At 33.2% G+C, this 20,060-nt stretch overlaps 1 protein-coding gene and 1 long non-coding RNA gene across 10 annotated transcripts in view; one reads left to right on the forward strand and one right to left on the reverse strand.

Annotated features, from left to right (window-relative positions):
* Nucleotides 1–20,060, forward strand: part of LOC114088250 (uncharacterized) — a 114,260-nt gene that overhangs the window by 65,360 nt on the left and 28,840 nt on the right. The window lies entirely within an intron of this gene.
* The window catches only part of Heatr5a (HEAT repeat containing 5A), a 121,091-nt gene that overhangs the window by 20,855 nt on the left and 80,176 nt on the right, over nucleotides 1–20,060 (reverse strand). For 8 of the 9 annotated variants that reach the window (XM_027929835.3, XM_071607817.1, XM_027929836.3 and 5 more), the window contains 7 exons: nucleotides 16,775–16,913; nucleotides 12,587–12,766; nucleotides 9,276–9,515; nucleotides 7,165–7,346; nucleotides 5,711–5,779; nucleotides 3,349–3,528; nucleotides 1,000–1,222 (listed from right to left, as the gene is read on the reverse strand). In XM_027929835.3, coding sequence (XP_027785636.1) covers nucleotides 1,000–1,222; nucleotides 3,349–3,528; nucleotides 5,711–5,779; nucleotides 7,165–7,346; nucleotides 9,276–9,515; nucleotides 12,587–12,766; nucleotides 16,775–16,913 — 1,213 coding nt within the window. The remainder of the gene's footprint in view (nucleotides 1–999; nucleotides 1,223–3,348; nucleotides 3,529–5,710; nucleotides 5,780–7,164; nucleotides 7,347–9,275; nucleotides 9,516–12,586; nucleotides 12,767–16,774; nucleotides 16,914–20,060) is intronic. The other variant, XM_071607818.1, reaches the window with a different exon arrangement.

The raw sequence follows: 20,060 nt of genomic DNA on the forward strand, positions 1-20,060 counted from the left end.
AAGTACAATAAATACTCTAACATTTCTTTGTGTTAAATACCATTAAAATTCTAATAGAACTCAACAGGCTGAATCTAAAATACATATCATGAAATAAAGAGACAATAACAGCCAAGATGCTTTGAGATAACATTAGGAAGAGTAAGAGTGGCTACCAAATATCCAACACATAAAATGGCATTACTAACTTACTATAAAATTAGATTCCTATCTCCTTCCACACTTACACATTCAGTTCAACTAAAGTTTAAAATGTAAAAGGAAAAAAAAAAAAGGTTTTTTTTGGTGCTGGGGATCCCCCCAGGGCTTCATGTATGCTAGTCATAGCACTCTACCACTGAGTCACATTCCCAGCCCTAAAAGGCAAAACTTTAAAGCTGATAGGTCTTATTCAGGTATCAGGTAATACACAAAACCACAAACCATAAGTGACTGATAATTAATTTTAAAGACATAAAAGGACAAGCTAAAGATTGAGAAAATATGTATAAGACACACACTATAAAGGAGCAGTATTAAAATGTATATAAAAGGATTAATGAATCAGTAAGAAAGGGACAAACACCAAAGAGAAAACAGTCAAAGAAAAGATTATGATTAGGATATTTATGGAAAAAGCAACTTACAGAGACTATAAATATACAAAAAAGATCATCAAAGGAAAAAAAAACAATGAAATACTATTTTATAATCATAATGATAATATATCATGTTGGGAAGGTGGAAAGAAATAGAAACATATTGTTGGTGAGCATACAAAATGGTTATAATCACTTCAGAAAGTGATTTGGCAATACCTTATGAGGTGATATGCATGACTTATGACCTCAGGAATGAACTCCTGGGTGTCTACTCTGAAGCAACTCTTGGAGACTCATCCTGTGAATGAAAATTGTTCTGAGGAAAATGCTTCAGATAAACATTATCTGCTAAGGAAGAAGTTTTGGAAATGTTAGTTATTGTCACTCTAGGAAATACCTAATTATTTTACTTCCTTACCATCAATAGGAAGTTGGGAAGCAAATTCTGAAGGCAAAGTTAAAAGAGCAAAATCCTGAAGTGCAGCAAGCCAGAGTCTGCTTAGTGTGCCAAGATCTGTGCAGACCAAGTCAAGCAGTCCATATGATGAATTTGACCCATTTCTGACACTCTCTTCTGAATAGCTGGTAGTTTTCAAAGTTTGCTTGTTGTTTTTATGTCTTTGCACAGCAATTATGTAGACCTGTTAAAGATTAATTTATAAACAGGAAAATCTTTGTGTCTGATGAAAAGGTGAACATAATGAATTTGAAAAGTATTGTAATATATAGAAGGCATACATGTGTAACCATACACACAAAACTGGGGTAAAAAGATACACCTGGTAAATACGCTACCACTGTGTACTTAACAACCATGATAGCTACAAATAATTTTTCATAGCACTCTTTCTCACTAAGCCAGGTAATGGATGAATCTCAAAAGATGGCTTCAGGCAGCTATCTCTGAACTGAAAAGCTGAAATACTGAAAATGTTTTCATTAAAATTCATTTACATAAATGGATTTAACATGGTCCACAGAATGGTAAACAATTAACATTGTACATAACATATATAACATGTACTGTCCCTTTACCGGCAACACTAAAAAAAAAATCTGAAAAATGTAAGTTCATGATATACTAATCTAGTGGCAAAACTGACTTAACTCATGTATAATGTCTAGATAGAATGTAGTACAAATACAAAAAATTGTAATATAGATATACTAATATGTTTGATTATAGAGTCTATGGCATTGCCCCAGACTTCTCAGATGGAGACATAGAATATATACCATAATAGTTTTTTAAAATCCTCCAAATTCTGAATTCCAGATATATCTGGCTCCAAGGATTTTAGATGAAGAATTATGGACTTCAGTTTCATAGAATGTGGGTTAGTCTTTATTTTACTGAGGAAAGAATAAGAGGAGTTAATGGGCTTAATCAAGAGTCCACAGACTTAAATTATTATAAATAACACCAATGAGCAAAGACTTCTTTCTGTTTTTTTTTTTTTTTTTCTTTTTTTTTGGTATTGGGGATTGAACCCACTGAGCTACATTCCCAACCCTTTCTATTTTTTACTTTTGGGCAGGGTCTCAACAAGTTGCTTAGGGCCTCATTAAGTTGCTGAAGGTGGCCTCAAACTTGTGATCCTTCTGCCTTAGCCTCCTGGTCTGCTGGGATTACAGGCGTGTGCCACTGTGCCTACTCCAAAGACTTATTTATAAAATAGGTTACAAATTTGTTTTCTCTAGGAAAATCATATGCTTTCAAAGCATAAAGAGTTGACTGTTAAAGACAATTAGATCCAGTTACTAAATGTAGGCATAACTACTTCCTAACCAAAGTCTTGTCAACAGTAAATGACGACAAACATTGAGAGTCTATAACCTTAAGGCTTAAAATAGCACTATTGGAGGAAACCCTTTTGTACAGTTGGCTAATTTTCTGAGTTGCAATCTGATTTCATATATTCATTAAAATGATACATAAACAAGACTAGCCATGTTTGATAACTATTCAAGCTGGCTTATATGTATATTCATTATACTATTCTGTCTGCTTTTGTATATGTTAAAATTTCCATAGTAAACTAACAAATGATATAACTTTGCTCCTGATTAGAAATTAAATAAATATAAAGTAAACATATTATTATAAGATTCCTTTATTCTTAAAAATGAGTGACTGCTACTTAGTATCTGAATGTCATTCTATGAAAGAGCATTAACAAACATTAAAGTATGTGTTATAGAGTTGACAGAACATACAAGCAGTTGCATATATTCAAGAACTGACTTCAATAAAAGTTTATTTTCATTGACTATTAGGACCTTTCTCTGGTTCATAATTGTTCCTGCTTAAAGCAGCAGACAATGAGGACTCTTTTTTCTGTGTGGTGGATCAAACCCCCCTTGTACATGCTAGGTAAGAGTACTATTACTGAATTTTGATCAACATGTTAATTAACATATAAGTAAATGTCATGTTGGAAGTCTTTTTTTTTTACAGTTAACTTTTTTTTTTTTTTGGTACTGGGGATAGAACTAAGGGGTCCTTTACAACTGAGCCATATCCCTAGCCCTTTTAATTTTTTATTTTGACATAGGGTCTTGCTAAGTTGCTTAGAGACTCATTAAATTGCTGAGGCTGACCTCAATCTTGTAATCCTCCTGCTTCAGTCTTTCAAATTCCTGGGATTACAGGTGTGCACCACCATGCCTGGAGATTTACTGTTTCATAAAAGTTAATTTCAGTTGATATCCTAAGGTGTTTATTAATAAATTCCAAAATTCCAGTTACAAATTAAAAAGTACTAACCTCTGCCCAGGCTTTTAAAACAGCTAAGATCTCCATGGTAGAAGCACTTTCATTATATAAGTGACTTAGAGCTTCTTTTCCAGCCTGTATTTTTGTTAATGATGAAACCAGCAACTGATGAACTCTTCGGAGATCACTAAGGTCACTTACAACTCCACTTGCTATCCAGGCACTGCAAACCTGGTTTTTGAGAAAATCAAAAGTTAGATTTAAAAATAAATATTTCTCTTGTGAGTTTAGCAGAGCTCAATGGCATATCAGGAATCTAGTCACTGAAACCATCTTGTCATTGATATACCCAATAGAATACAGCTGGTAACAGTGATCAAAGTCAGCACTTCAAAAGGGAAGGAAGTGTAAGCAAGGAAATCAGTGCAACTTAATAAACAAAAGTGCTACTTCGTAAATAAATTGAGAATTTTAGATGTTACTAGTTTGGAAAAATGAAATTATGAAATCATGTCTTAATGTTTGGATTAACATTTTTAATTAAATCTTAATCTTGACTACTTCATCTCTCTATTTAAAACTAGACATTGTGTGGTACTGTAACTTGATTAAAAGATAAAGTACTTAACTTACAAAACTCCAATGAAGAACTTTTTGGGTTGCCGTGGATTGAACCCAAGGCCTTATACATGCTTGACAAATGCTCTACCAGAGTTACATCCCAAGACTCCAATGAATTTTGATTCTTTTGATGAAAATGTATTTTTTTAATACTTATTTTTTAGTTGCAATTGGACACAATACCTTTATTTTATTTATTTTTATGTGGTGCTGAGGACTGAACCCAGGGCCTTGCAAACGCTAGGCGGGCACTCTACCACTGAGGAACAACTGCAACCCTGTATTTTTAATTTTAAAAACAAAATTTATTCATAATTCTGCAATGCAGAAACTTTACTAAATTATCAGGTGTTGTCTATGTTTTTTTTCCAGGTATCATGGTACTTCTCTTTTTCTAGAGGAAATTCATTTGCTCCCCTCCATACACAGGTGGTCCCTGACTTATAATGGTTCAACCTAATGTTTTTTTGACTTTACAATGATACAAAAGTGATATGTATGCATCAGCAGAAACTGTACTTTGAATTTTGACCTTTTCCTGGGCTAGTGATATGCACAACACTAGCCCTCATGATGCTGGGTAGCAGCAGGGAGCCATAGCTCCTAGTCAGTTTCACAGTAGTGAGATTTACTCTGTAAATCAACTGGCACTCTACATCTATGATATTTGGTAGGCTAGGTATGTTAAATACATATTCTATTTACGGTATTTCAGCTTATGTTTATCAATATGCAAACCCACTGGAAGTTGAGGAGCGTCTGTATTACTTTTTGTCTCATTTCACAGAAGATTTCAAGTAGTTTATAATAAGAATACATATAATTAAGTGATGACAAATTAGAGACTCAGTACAATATTTTGTACAGTTCTCTGAATATTGAAGGCACTCAAAGTTTTGTAAATACAATCTGTAAAAGAAAGCTGAGGCACTAGGGTGCAGTTCAAAGTTAGAGTGTGTGCTCAGGTAGCATGCTTGAGGCCCTGGGTTCAATCCCCAGCACCTGATTAAAAATTAGATTTAGAAAAAAGATTAGAAAGAACTGACTAAAATTAGGTTTTTCCATTATGTTTATAATTAATTTATTCATGACAGTCCTGCTTTTAATTATTTTATGTCAAGTGTTTGACAATCTACTCCAAGAAGTTTTTAAGACTGTGTATTATATGGCTCTTAGACATATCAAAAAAAAGTTCAGCCTCATTTGAAATACCAATTCAATCTCTTATGAGATACCCTTTTTACTCTATCATGTAGATAGAAAAAAGGCTAAGGGTGTAACTTAGTGGTAGAGAGCTTGCCTAGCATGCGCCAGGGTGTGGATTCAATTCAATTCCCAGGACCCTTCCCCCAGTTCCCTCAAAAAAGGACCTATGCAGAAGATCATAATATTTTTAAAAATTTAATCTCTCATTTATAATTTTCTAAAACATTTTAATAACTTTATTATTATTATTTTTTATGTGGTGCTGAGGATTAAACCCAGGGCCTCACACATGCACTCTACCACTGAACCACAACCCTAGCCCAGAACATCATAATATTATAGCGCTATTTATAACAGCAAAAGACCAAAAACCCTATATGTCCATCAATATAAAACTGTTTAAATAAATTATGACATATTCATAGATAGGGTTACCATGCAATTATAAAAAAGGAAAAGGAAGTTCTCTAAACTTAAGAAAAGAAAAATGGTAAGTTGAGATCAATGAGAAGATAACCATGGCTTCAATCACTAACTGAACTGTTTCCTAAGACCATTTTTAAGCTGTGTCTTTTAAACCATTTACCTGACATGCTTTGGCAGTCACATCGGGTGGTGTCTCTGAAGTGAAGGCTGGTCTAAGTGCTGCTCCTACCTGAAGAGAAATTATATGACAAATCAAACATCAATAAGAGAGCACAAGTTCTCCTTTTTAATCTGATTTTAAAATCATGTATTTTTAATAGGTATTATGGCAACTGTTGGTTTTGCCTGCTCTGCATATTTCCCCTTATTTTTAGATAATGGGATTCCTGTTTTTCCTTAGGGGAACTATTTCTCCCCTACCTCGTAGTCCATGTGCTCCAGGGACCCACACTGGTATACTGAAAGCTCTTAAGACTTTTGTTGGGAGTACTGGAAAAGAAGTACTGTCTCTTTAAAAGAACTTGGGTACTGAGAGAGCAATCATTTTTCCCCCCTTCTCATGACCTGTGCTTTTTATTACCTTTTTAGTCTTAGAACCAACCTTTTCATTTATCAATATCCCATCACTTTAAGCTATCTTAGATATAGTATTCCTGCAATTCAGAACAATGAGTTCTGAATTGCAAAAGAGGATTTATTTTTTGCACTTGAGAGTCATCTTAATCTCACTTAGAAAGACAAATCTCAGAATAAAGCCATGCAGAAGACAGTGGAGCCAACTAAAAGATTCCTGACAATAATTTTCCTTTTTCTGCCTAAATGAGTTGTAATTGTATTTCTAATACTTATAATTTTTAAAAAGATAAAAATATAAGAACTCCCTTCAATTAAGCTGAATTATAATATTTTAGTCTAATATGACAGTTGTATGTAACTTCAATTCCTTCTTTTTGCTCTCTCCCTAAGTATGCACTAGCATTACTTACTGGGAAAAAGGGATAAGATTATTTACCAACTAGTGAATTGCTCTGGTCTCCTTAATTGCTAGTTATCACAACTTGCCTCTAAATCATGAGAGACATGCTTGGATGAATGCTGTTAGAGGATTATAAGACGGATAAGGATTTTGTTATCTTCCTTTCTTTTTCTAGCTTTTATAATGTACCAGTCAAACACAATCAGTTAAAAAAAATTATAATTTTTTTTTTTTAAAAAAGGATGTTAAGTATCACATTCTATTTATTCTAGGAGTAATGATTTAATGTAATCTGGATATTTGGTGTTATATTACTTATTCAGACATTTTGTATACGATTTCATTTCTGAAATCCTCCACTCCCTCAAATTAGCAAGGTTTTAATTATGAAAATTAATCCTTAAAGTTATAAAATACCTATTTTATGTACCATTTTGCTTGTACTTGAAACTTTATAAACTAATAGCTGTCAGATTTCTTCCACAAATGTATGTATTTTCTACATGGTGATGACACTGGTGATATGTTAGAAGAGAAATATCCTCACTTATATAATTTGAAAGGTACATGCCAAATAGTTGTATACACATTTTATTGTTGTTTTTAATTTAAAAATTTTTCTAAGAGAAAATGCTTACATTGGCTTGATACTGTTCTAGAATCACATGACCTGGAAACTCTGGTTCTGGAACAGTTGCAAATCGCCGAATAACAACTAATAGTGTTTCAAGGCCAGAAAGACGGAGTTGATCACTGTGATCTGTGGCAGCCATAAAAGCCATGCGAATTAAGTCAGCAAGATGTAACACCAAAAAGTCATCTACAAGATTAAAAAATGCCTTATTAAGAAATAGAATACATTGGAACTAAGATTTATGATGTGATAATTTCTCTTCCTTAAATTCATAGGATTGGGCTGGGGTTGTGGCTCAACGGCAGAGCGCTTGCCTAGCATGTATGAGGCCCTGGGTTCGATCCTCAGCACCACATGAAAATAAATAAATAAAATAAAGGTACTGTGTCCAACTACAACTAAAAAATAAATACTTAAAAAAAAATTCATAGGATAGACTTTCTTTTTCGGTAGTTCCGATTTGATTTACTGTTTTGTTTTACTCTGCAACAAATAGAGACTTTAAAGCTGAATTTAATATGCTCAAATGCATACACACAAAACTACTTCAAACCAAATAATTAAATACAGTTATTAAAAAACCAAAAGCAGAATTAGCATCCTTTAAAAGAATGCTAATAGTCTCAATAAATATTTTGTTCAGACTTTCTGATAAAAGTACATTACTTTGTATTTAGGAGACCTTGGGCTTTGATTAATTAAACAGTAATTTATTCTTTTTATATCAAATTGAAGCCAAGGGCCTTAATGTTGCTTTAAAAAAAGCTTTGTGGCTGTGCATGGTGGCACATGCCTGTAATCCCAGTGACTTGGGAGGCTGAGGCAGGAGGGTTACAAGTTCAAGCAGCCTCAGCAAATTAAGTTACTTAGTGAGACCCTGTCTCAAAACAAAAATTAAAAAGAACTGGGAATGTAGCTCAGTGATAAAGTGCCCCTGGGTTCAACCCCTAATACAAACAACAATAAAAAAAAGCTTTGTGTGACTCTACATGCACCAGATTATCTTATTTTACATATCTTGCTAAATACACAAATCATGGGAATATTAAAAAAATCTCTAGCTATAGAAATGATAAAATTCCTCTTATGACTACAAAACATCCTTTGGTACAAAAGTTTGGGGGGAGGCATTAGAAAATTATTTAGATGTTCCAATAATATTTCTGAACACAGCTAACTTTTACCCAGAATATATCTGAGACTAATTCAAAGAACAAAGTTATAGCTCACATTGGAGAAATGTAGTCAGTGTTAACTACTATTCCATTCTATTATTTTATTTATTTTTGTGGTGCTAGGGATTGAACTCAGGGCCTTTCTCATGCTACATAAGCATTCTCCCACTGAGTCACATCCCCAAGACCTCACTAATATTTTGTTTGGGAGCACAGGAATCAGTAAATATCTATGACATAATAATTCTACACGGATAAATATCTTGCACAATGCTCATCCCAAATAAAGATCTTAAAAGATGCTTGCTTAAAAATAATTAAATCAGAGATGTCTAATTCATACTCAAGTAGTGACAGCAACATTCTGCTTTGTAATTCTTTTGTCTGATAAAGAATATTACTAGGTTACTCATAAAAGTGCATTGTGACTTTGAATAATTATATGCTTACATGAATTCTAAAAATCAGACACCAAACCATGAACACATACACATTTGTAGGTAAAAATAAAACTGAACAAAGTCAAAATGGTCTTGCAATTAGGCTTAATTTACACTGGTTCAAATATTTTTAGGTAATATTCATGACACTGAAATAAACTATAAGCAAAATTGTTAAGAGTTACAATTCAGAAAATTCATTTTGGGAACTAGCCAACACACCTTACTTCCCAAGAATATGATCATTCTCTATAAACTTAACTCATTGCATGTACAGTCAAAAATGAATGCAAATTTAAGAAGCTTATCATGAAAAATGTATTTAAACATTAAAAAAGGTACTAACCGGTAGCTTACATAAATACTGTAATCAAACTTCATACCTGATTTGGAAGGATAAAAATAATCTTTTGGCTTTATTGTTAAAATATATATGAAAACCATAAGCAGGCAGCATTTCTATGTGTATCTCTTTGTCTTTACATCACTATGCCACTTACTTCTTGAATCCCTTTTTTTCATTTCTTGTGCTAAAGCAATGTCAAAATGTGCACTGTTTGCATTCTCACACTGGTTAATTATCCTACAGACACATTCAGCAGCAAAGACTCTAGTAGCCCATCGGGGATTGGTAAAAGGATGGGGTTTTTCATCACTTCTGGTGGTCAGGACTGAGGCATCATCAAGCTTATGACCTTCTTCCTCTTGCATCGTATCCACACAAGTTATAGTTGCAAAATCTTTTATCAAGGGAAAATACACAGGATTACAATCAATTGGAAGGTATATATTTTAAAAATTTTCATTTGTTCTTTTTTTTTTTAAAATTTTTTATTGTTGGCTGTTCAAAACATTACATAGTTCTTGATATATCATATTTCACAACATTTGTTCTTTTTAGTTATACATGACAGCAGAATGTATTTTGACCTATTATTCATACATGGAGTATAAATTTCCACTCTTGTGCTTGTATATGATGTGGAGTTACACTGGTCATGTATTCATATATGAACACAGGAAAAAATGTCCGATTCATTCTGTCTTTCCAATTCCCAACTTCCCTCCCTTCCCTTCATTTCCCTTTGTCTAAACCAAATTACTTCTATTCCCTGCACCCCTTCTTGTGTGTTAGTATCTGCTTATCAGAGAGAATATTTGGCTTTTGGCTTTTTGAGATTGGCTTATTTCACTTAGCATGATAGTCTCCAGTTCCATCCATTTACTGGGAAATGCCATAATTTAATTTTTCTTTATGGCTGAGTGATATTCTATTGTATATATACAAAAGGTATATATATATATATTATATATGTATATAATATATATATATTAATTTTTTTATTAGTTGCTCAAAACATTACAATGATCTAGACATATCATACATTTGATTCAAGTGGGGTACGTATTTTTTTAAGAGAGAGAGAGGGAGAGAGAGAGAGAGAGAATTTTTAATATTTATTTTTAGTTTTCGGCGGACACAACATCTTTATTTATATGTGGTGCTGAGGATCGATCCCAGGCCGCATGCATGCCAGGCGAGTGTGCTACCGCTTGAGCCACATCCCCAGCCCCACAAAAGGTATATTTTTAGAGAACACAAAAAATGAGTTCAAATGCACACTAGAATTACTATTAATCAAGCATACACTTAAAAAAAATCATTTGGTACCGGGGATTGAGCCAAGGGGTCCTTTACCACTTAGCTACATTCCCAAACCTTTATTTTTAAATTTTGTGATAGGTCTTGCCAAGATGCTGAGGCTGGTCTTGAATTGTCAATCTCCAAAGTTGATGGTATTAAAGGTGTGTGCCACCATGGATAGCAAGCATATACCTTTATAATAACATCGAATAACTATGTCTAATAAGTAGTAGATAACAGTGATGTCTAAAGGAAATGCTATGAGAGCTGATAATCAAGTTGTTAAAATATACTCAAAGTGAAAAACCAAGTATAATACTAGATAATGCAGTAATTATCAACCCCAAGCCCACAGATGATTAAACTAAAGGAAGCTAAAAATTCTATAGTAGAGAGTATGAGTGGGGTCTACTGCAGAGCTGTTTTTTAAAAATATTTTTTTAGTTGTAGATGGGCACAATACCTTTATTTTATTTATTTTTTTGTGGCACTGAGGATCGAACCCAGTGCCTTACACATGCTAAGCAAGCGCTCTACCATTGAGCTACTTCTTTACAAAGTTTTAACCAAAGCGAGAATTTTTCCACTGCCATAGATGTTAGCATGTGATTTAAAGTCTTTCTGATATTATGGCACTATCTCTGATCTGCTGCAATCCCTCAAATATTTATTACATGTACCCAGTCCCTTGAGCTCTTTTAACATTGGGTCTTTTTATTTATTTATTTATTTATTTTATGTGGTGCTGAGGATCGAACCCAGTGCCTCGCAAGTGCTAGGCAAGTGATCTACCACTGAGCCACAACCCCAGCCCCTACAACACTGGGTCTTTGAATGAACTTAAAGATGTTATCTTAAATACACTAAAAACTATCTTAAAATATTTTTGTTACTAGAGACCCTCTGCTGTCATTATCTCAAAGTTATGCTTATGGCTGGAGCCATACTCAAGTATTGCTTCTTATTTACTGTTAAATTCAACTTAAAATGGAATTAACGCTATCAAACAAACCATCTTGCTCTTCTAAACTATCTTACATGTCAATATTTTTTGGTGTTAAGATAGTAAAGATATCACTAATCAAGTTATGGCAAAGCTATCTTATGACTAAGAAATCAATAGACTGAAAGGTGTTTTCAGGGAGTATAAATGTAAAAATTTTAAAAAGGTGAGACACCAAAAAAAAAATGACCAGTCTAAATGTGCACATATACTTTTTTTTTTTTCTAAAGGAAAAGTCCTTGTTAATTCTCAAGTAGTGAGGATAGAAGAGAGCAAGAAAACATGCAGAACTATGGTTGAAAGAACAGGTATAAATTACCGGAAGAGATGAAGAGAGAATACAAAAAAATTCCAGGAATCATATGGCATCCTTTTCCTTTCAAATAATTCAGAGATCAGAACCACATTAAATTATAACATTTATATAACTAAATTGGGCTCTAATGAAACCTAGTGGAAAATTTATGGATTTTAAAGTTATGTAGGCTTAGGCTTGAATTTGTATCATCGGGCAAGGTACTTACCTCTCTAAGCTTTCCTCTTCTGCAAAAAGGAATAATACTGTCTATTCATAGGATGAGTTAAAGGATTAAATCAGATAGAATATATACAGTTCCTGGAATAGAACTGGTTTCTACCTTTTTTCTTCTTCTCATGTATTTCCTCTCTTTAAGTATATACACTTTAAAGAATCAAGTGTACATTCTTATAATTGTCTTGTATTAGCAAAGACATTAGGGGAATAACATTTTATAATACTATTTTAAATTAACATTACTAAATATGGAGGAATTAGTTTGCTTGCTAAGTTTTCTATTATGTTGATTTGCTGCAAACCCTCAAATATTTATTACATGTACCAAAAAAATAATGGATCCATTATAAGTTAGGTATTTCCTATTATAAATAATGACTCTACTTTTTAACTGTTTGATACAAGAATGTTAAGACAATAAAAACAGAAAAAAAAGCAGCCTTAAAATTTATACTGTTCAAATTACAGAGAATTCTAAAACATTACAGCAGAATCTTCAGTTTAAGAAAGCAATGACTAGACAACTGTAATTCAAGCAGAAAAAACTAATGAATGGTCAGTGGCAAATAATTTTCTATAGTTTTTACTTTCAATTTTATCATTTCATGTGGTAATTACCAGTACTTACCAGCTGATGCAGCAAGTACTTCTTTACAAAGTTTTAACCAAAGAGAGAGTTTTTCCACCGCCATAGATGTTAGCATGTGATTTAAAGTCTCTCTGATATCATGGCACAATCTCTGATCTGTCTCTTTGTCTAGTAAAGCCAATAATGCCCCTTCAAGGCCCATTTCTCCAATGTTAGCATCTGACAAGAAGAAAACCGATGATCTAAGTAATACAGAAAACAAAACTGCCATATGAGAAGTACACACATTCAGTAGTTATTAAATATTACTACATAAATATATTTTAAAGAACTATTGTGCCTTAATCTACTGAGATTGAGTTTAGTTCATAACTGAATTTTGAGATTATTTATGAACCTGTATATTTTTATGTAATGTCACTGAATGATAAATCTTTAGTAAGAGTTATTAATATTTCTTTTTTTTTAAAAAATATTTATTCTTTAGTTTTTGGCGGATACAACATCTTTGTTTGTATGTGGTTCTGAGGATCGAACTCGGGCCGCACGCATGCCAGGCGAGCGTGCTACCGCTTGAGCCACATCCCCAGCCCAATATTTCTTTTTAAACTAGGTAAATATCACCCAATTAAAGTTCAACACAGCACATATTATTTTATTTTTTCTCTAAAGTTAATTTCAAATCAATAAACATAATCAGTGACTTTCCTCATCTTGGTATAAAGGCTCTAAATTTTTCAACATGAGAATACAAAGTAAATAAAAAACAATAATTGTAGGAAAATTAATTACTACAGCTAAGCTATTATGAACTATCAACCAACATAAATCACTATACAATATTCTTACGTAAAGTAACAAATCATTTCTAAGAAGAAATATAAGGCTTGATTTATCATCTATTGTCTTTAGTCCTGAAAATGTCCCAAATAAATATTCTCTTGAACATTTAATTCATCTACAACTTATGAAATAATTTAGATGCTAAAGATCATGTTAGCCTGTTTTTTTCAAAAATTTTTTAGTTGTTGATAGACCTTTATTTTATTTATTTATATGCAGTGCTGAGAATCGAACCCAGTGCCTCACACAAGTCAGGCAAGTACGCTACCACTGAGCTACAGTCCCAGCCCTATGCTAGACTGTTTTGAAAGTGGAATTAGTTTTTAAAATCAGAAGGAGATGATAGGAATATTTCAGATTAGGAGTCTAAAAGTATGTCTAATAGCTGGACCTGTTGGTGCACATCTATAATCCCAGCCATTGGAGAGGTTGAAGTAAGAGGACCACATGTTTGAGGCCAGCTCCAGCAATTTAGAGAGATCCTGTCTCAAAATAAAACATAAAAAAAGGGGCCAGAATGTAGCTTGGTGGTAGAACATCCCTGGGTTCAATCCTCAGTAATACACACACATACACACACACACATTTAACAGCTAATGTATCACATGAGTAATGACTGGATCCTAGATTTGGTTGGGGGGAAAAGGATAGGTAGGAGTCACAAAGGACATTTTTGTGATAATGGGAGAAATCTGAAGACTATAAGTCTATGATGCTATTAAATCAATGTTTTCTTATGTATATAAATGGGGTTTGGTTATGTGAAAGAAATGTCCTTGGGAAATGCAAATTAAAGTATTTAGAATTGAATTGTCAGGTCTGCAGACTGCTTTGAAATGACTTGGGAAAACATATGTGTGTTGGGCTGGGGTTGTGGCTCAGTGGTAGAGTGCTTGCCTAGCATGTGTGAGGCACTGGGTTCAATCCTAAGCACCACATTAAAACAAAACAAAACAAAATAAAGTTATTTAAAAACCTTTGTGTTTATAGACAGAGAACTAAAATAAGTATTATTAAAAAATAATGGGGCTGGGGATGTGGCTCAAGTGGTAGCGCGCTCGCCTGGCATGCGTGCGGCCTGGGTTCGATCCTCAGCACCACATACAAACAAAGATGTTGTGTCCGCCAATAACTAAAAGAAATAAATATTTTAAAAAAAATTAAAAAAAAAAAAGTGTTACAAAAAAGTAATGAATCTATGTGTTCACTATATGGTTCTTTCAACTTTTCTATGGGTCTGAAAAATTAAAATATTTAAAAAAAGATTAACACAATTAATTATTTACTATAATTTTAATCAGATAGCTAATTTAACATTTCTAGGAACATGTACTACTAGCATGTTTATATGATTAGAGCCTAAAGCAACAGAAAATACAAATTGAATGTCCCATTGGGGAAAACATCTGACACTGTTAGATTAAAATTTCTCTGGTTAAAGCTAACAACCATGAATATAGTTTGAATAGTTTTCAAATGAATTCTGCAACCCTATTTGATGAATAATGTTATCAGTTCAGTCATGCTGACTAATTCAAGTGATCACAAAAGTTTTAATATGATAATAAAACTGCAATTTAAAGAATAGACAGACTATTGAGGGGCTGAGGCTATAGCTCAGTGGTAGAGCGCTTGCTTTGCACATGTGAGGCACTGGGTTGGATCCTCAGCACCATAAAAAAATAAAGAAAGATACTGTGTCCGTCTACAACAAAAAAATATTAAAAAAAATAAAGAATAGACTATTGAAAGTTGAGCTGGGGTTGTGGCTCAGCGGTAGAGCACTAGCCTGGTGCGTGCAAGGCCCTGGGTTTGATTCTCAGCACCACATAAAAATAAATAAGTAGAAATAAAGGCATTTTGTACAACTAAAAGAAATGAATATTTAAAAAAACCAGACTATTGAAAGTAAAATACATTATGGAGCTGAAAGCTTTAAGATATTGGATAGCTTTGTGAAGGCTTTGTGACTTTCTAAAAGTATGACAGTATTTTGGAAACTATGCATATGTATATGTGAGACATTATTACTATTTTTGCAGGCTAATAGTTTCTTTGAATTTACATGCAAGTTAGAACATTTTTTTTTCTTTCTTTTGGTACTGGAGATTAAACCTAGGGGCATTTAACCACTGAACCACATCCCCATTTCCCACCTCCTCCCCTTTTTAAAATTTTGAGTTAAGGTCTCACTAAGTTGCTCAGGGTCTTGCTAAGTTGTGGGGCTGGCTTTGAACTTATGATTCTCCTGCCTCAGCCTCCCAAGCTGCTGGATTATGGGTGTGAACTACTGCACTTGGTGTTAAGAAATCTTTTGGATTGGGTGTGGTGGCACATGCCTGTAATCCCAGCAGCTGGGAAGGCTGAGGCAGGAATATCACAAGTTCAAAGCCAGCCTCAACAAAAGCAAGGTGCTAAGCAACTTGGTGAGACCCTGTCTCTAAATGAAATACAAACTAGGGCCAGGGATGTGGCTCAGTGGTTGAGTGCCCCTGGGTACAATCCCTGATACAAAAAAAAAAAAAAAAAAGTCTTTTTAAATTTAGCTCTAAGATGTAGAAGGGGCATAAAAACACTTTAACTTTTAGCAGACTCACCTAAAATGTTTTATTAAAATGAGATTTTGGCAAAGGGAATTATGTATGATAAATTACTTAAAGGCTATGGGCTGGGGATGTGGCTCAAGTGGTAGCACGCTCGCCTGGCATGCGTGCGGCCCGGGTTCGATCCTCAGCACCACATACAAACAAAGATGTTGTGTCCGCCGATAACTAAAAAAAATAAATATTAAAAATTCTCGCTCTCTCTCTCTCTCTTTAAAAAAATAAATAAATAAATTACTTAAAGGCTAAATTCAATTAGTTGACTGATATGAAAAAACTTGCTGTAAACCAATGACTTGCAAACTTCACTACTAACACAGGGAATATAAAAACTTTTGACTATAAAAATACAGATTGCTGGGCTTTATTCCCAGATTTATGGTTCAGGAGGTCAGGGATATTTCTAATAAGTTCTCAGGTGAGGTGAATGTTGCTGGTTAAGGGGCTTCGGTCTGAGAACCATTGCTCTAAATCAAGGGATGAAATGATAATTGTTAGTGATTCTTTCTTTTTATTTTTATTTAGTTGTAGATGGACACAATACCTTTATTTTATTTATTTATTTTTATGTGGTGCTAAGGATCAAACCCATGCCTCACACGTGCCAAGCAAGCACTCAACCACTGAGCCATAACCCCAGACCTAGTCATTCTTTCTTGCAGTAGGTTTAAAACATACTATGTAGTAATTTAAGTTTTTGTTAAAAAGACTCAGGTATATAATGAAAATTTAAGGTTAAAACAATAATTTAAGCTAGACATATGTTGATAAAAAGAATTACCTGGGGTCAACTTTTCTCTGCTATCCTTAGCAAGCATAACAGCATGTTCTGAAACTTCAGATGCTTCTCTCTGTACAAGCTGACGTAAACAAGCCAGAACTGCTCTTCTCAATAACAAGTAGGGACTACAAAGATTTACCTGAAAAATATCATTTGGGGAATGAAAGAGCTACAGTTCTTTGTGGCATTCAGTAAATCCAACAGATATTCATTCATTGGATTTCTTTCTGATCACAATTTATTAAATACACAGAAAGTTCTTAAAACTACTTTAGTATATATTTATGATCATGAAACTTAGAAAAACCTTAAGGAATAATGCACACACTAGATTATGCACTATTCATAAGTAAATCCAAGCAAAAGCCTCTTAACCAGTGTTAGAAGACAGTTTATTTGAATAAGAATAGTTTTGAGAGATTAAAGAAACAATTTAAAGGATTTATACAATTATAACTCTATCATAATGAGTTATGACTCTCTAAGAAATGTATAAAAATTTAGCAATATAGCATATTGGTTAAATTGGAAGGTCTAAAGTAAAACTGTTTCAGTTTGAGTACTAGATCCACAACATTTTTAGCTGGGTGATCTGGGGCAAGTTATTTAACCTCTCTGTACCTTACTTTCCTTATTTATAACACTCTCCCATCTCATAAGGATGTTGTGAAATTAACACAAAGTAACATGCAAAGTGCTTACCATAGAACCCGACAAATGTAATGCTCAATAAATATTAGTTATTATTAATGTAGTTTCTAACAAGTTATTCTGTAGTTATTTTATTTAGAAGACATATAGAGTAAGTAAATGCATTCTCAAATAAAGGCAGAAATTTTACTTAGAAAACACTCACCAAAAATACAGAACAGCAAATTACATGTATATATACATAAATGTACATATATATGCATACTTATATGTAGATATACATATATATATAAATATATTTTAGAGCTACAATGTAATAAATAGGTTGTATTTACTTATGGCAAATGATAAACTTAGTGATATAACTTAAATAATCAATTACAAGTCAGAGGTTTCTGGATGCAAATTCCCATGATTTCACAAGTGAAATAAAATCTAGAGATTTAAATTTATTTTGTTCTAACACAGAAAGTAAAGATAAGCTTGGTGTGATCTATCGTATTTTTTTGTTGTTTTGTTTTGTATTGGGTTTTGAACCTAGGGTCTTGCACATGCTAGGATACATTCCACCGTTTGAACTACACATCTAGGCCAGTATGTATCTTACAGTGATTTTCAAAGCAAATTTTGAGAAATAATGGTATAATTCTGACAGTGCTCTTATGGTGACTTGGCATATGCAAAAAAAAAAAAAACAAAAAACAGAACTGAAGTAGAAGTTTTGTAAACAGCAGAGGCTAAATTCTGAGAGAGTGGGAGTGAGAGAAGGAGAGAGAGAGGTGGAGGGAGGGAGGGAGAGGGGGAGAGAATGGATAAGGAAGTGGTTGAGAAAGGTCGCAGCAGCTACTTTTCAATGTATAAGAAGAAATGTCATGCAAAGAGAGTGTAATATTAAATTTTCTCATAAGCCAGAAACCAGAAAAAGTTAACATATCATGAATGAAACATGTGGGTGAGAACTTTTTAGTAAATGTTCTACTTTACCCCTAAGCCATATCACAAATTCAAAAATGGAGAGAGCAATGTCATTCACAAAAGTCTCAAGGTAATATCATTCCAGTCAAGTTTACGAACTTCTGTTGTTTAAAACGAGTATAGAAGATAACAAAGAAGTTAAAATATAAAAAGATCAAGTTTATTCATGCCCAAGATTACTGCTATATTTAACAACGACAAAACACACTCTGCAAGACGATTATAAATGAATCTACTAGTTATTTTAATTGAAGTTTTACAAGCATATAATACAAGGCAGGTGCAGCATTTATTCAGGCTGGTCAAACAGTCTTCTAAAAAAGCATGCTTAGAAGCACTCTGTTTGGTAGAAAAAAGATTAAAGACTGTCACACAAAGCAAAATGGGAGGCTTAATATCTCCATGTCATTCTCCAGCATTTAAATTGGAAGAAGAATAGAGTAGGTTAAGGCAAACAAAGCAGGCAAAACACAGAAATTAAATAAAACTGTAACTACAATTCCTTTCTGATGAATATATTAAATCAAAAAGATGCAAAATTCAGTATAAGATATGGGTGCATCAGCTGGAGAAGGTTAGGAAGGATTTGCTTACATTGGTATTAAATAAACACCATGTAACATGCTATACATACAGGACTATGCATCAATGATTAGCTTAAGCACAGGGATGCAGAGGAAAACAAGAACATCTACAAACAAAAACGCCACAAACAGCACTGCAAACCTCAAAAAAAGTTAGGAATCAAGGGTCAGGGACCTACCAACACAGAATTATCCAACAAGATCTCCTGTACAAAAACAAATGACAGACCAGTCATGACAAAACCAAAAGATAAACACTAGGATGAGTTGACAACAGTCAGCTAAGCATTAAAATATAAATGTTGATACAGTGATTGTTTAAATTGGCTTAGCTTCAATTTAAAAATGTGGCACAAATACTTTAATTTCTAAGATAATATAAAATATGAATTAAGATCGTGAAAAGAGTCAATAAAAATTCTAGATGTAAAGATATAAAATACACAATAATTTTAAGTTGTATATTTGAGAAATCAGGTTTTATTTTGGAATCCAATTACACCTCAGTATTAAAACCAGATTAAGTAGACATGTCTGTGAGAGGAGTGATCTGGACTGCATTCACATGAGCAGGTGTCCAGCAACAGACAAAGTTAATGGTTTACTTCATCATAAGTTAATTATAGATAGTTTTTACTCTTGGAAGCCAAGTTTTTAAAACAGAGTACTAGAATTGCTGGTGTAGCTAAGGCCAAGTTGAGAATGCAAGTTAAACAGCATGCAGTTAGAAGAAAACCTTTACAGGATTCTTGCCTAATGATAAATGCAATTTCCTTACTCGAGAGAACACTTTAAAATATAATAAATCCAACCTAATTTAGAATTACTAACCAAAATATCAAGACACAAAATTAATTGCACTGTAGTGATAGTAATTTTTGAATATCTTTTTGAATAGATTTTTTAAAGCAGTTTGAAGATTCACAGCAACACTGAATGAAAAGTAGAGTTCTCATACACACCTTATCCACTTTGAATATGATTTCTATGTAAGCAACAATACCACTTTACAGCTTTAATACTGTGAATAACACGAATAAGATTAATAACAGCTTTACTGCAGATTTTCTCAAATG

This window comes from Marmota flaviventris, chromosome 2 (assembly GCF_047511675.1).
Source record: "Marmota flaviventris isolate mMarFla1 chromosome 2, mMarFla1.hap1, whole genome shotgun sequence".
Lineage (NCBI taxonomy): Eukaryota > Metazoa > Chordata > Mammalia > Rodentia > Sciuridae > Marmota > Marmota flaviventris.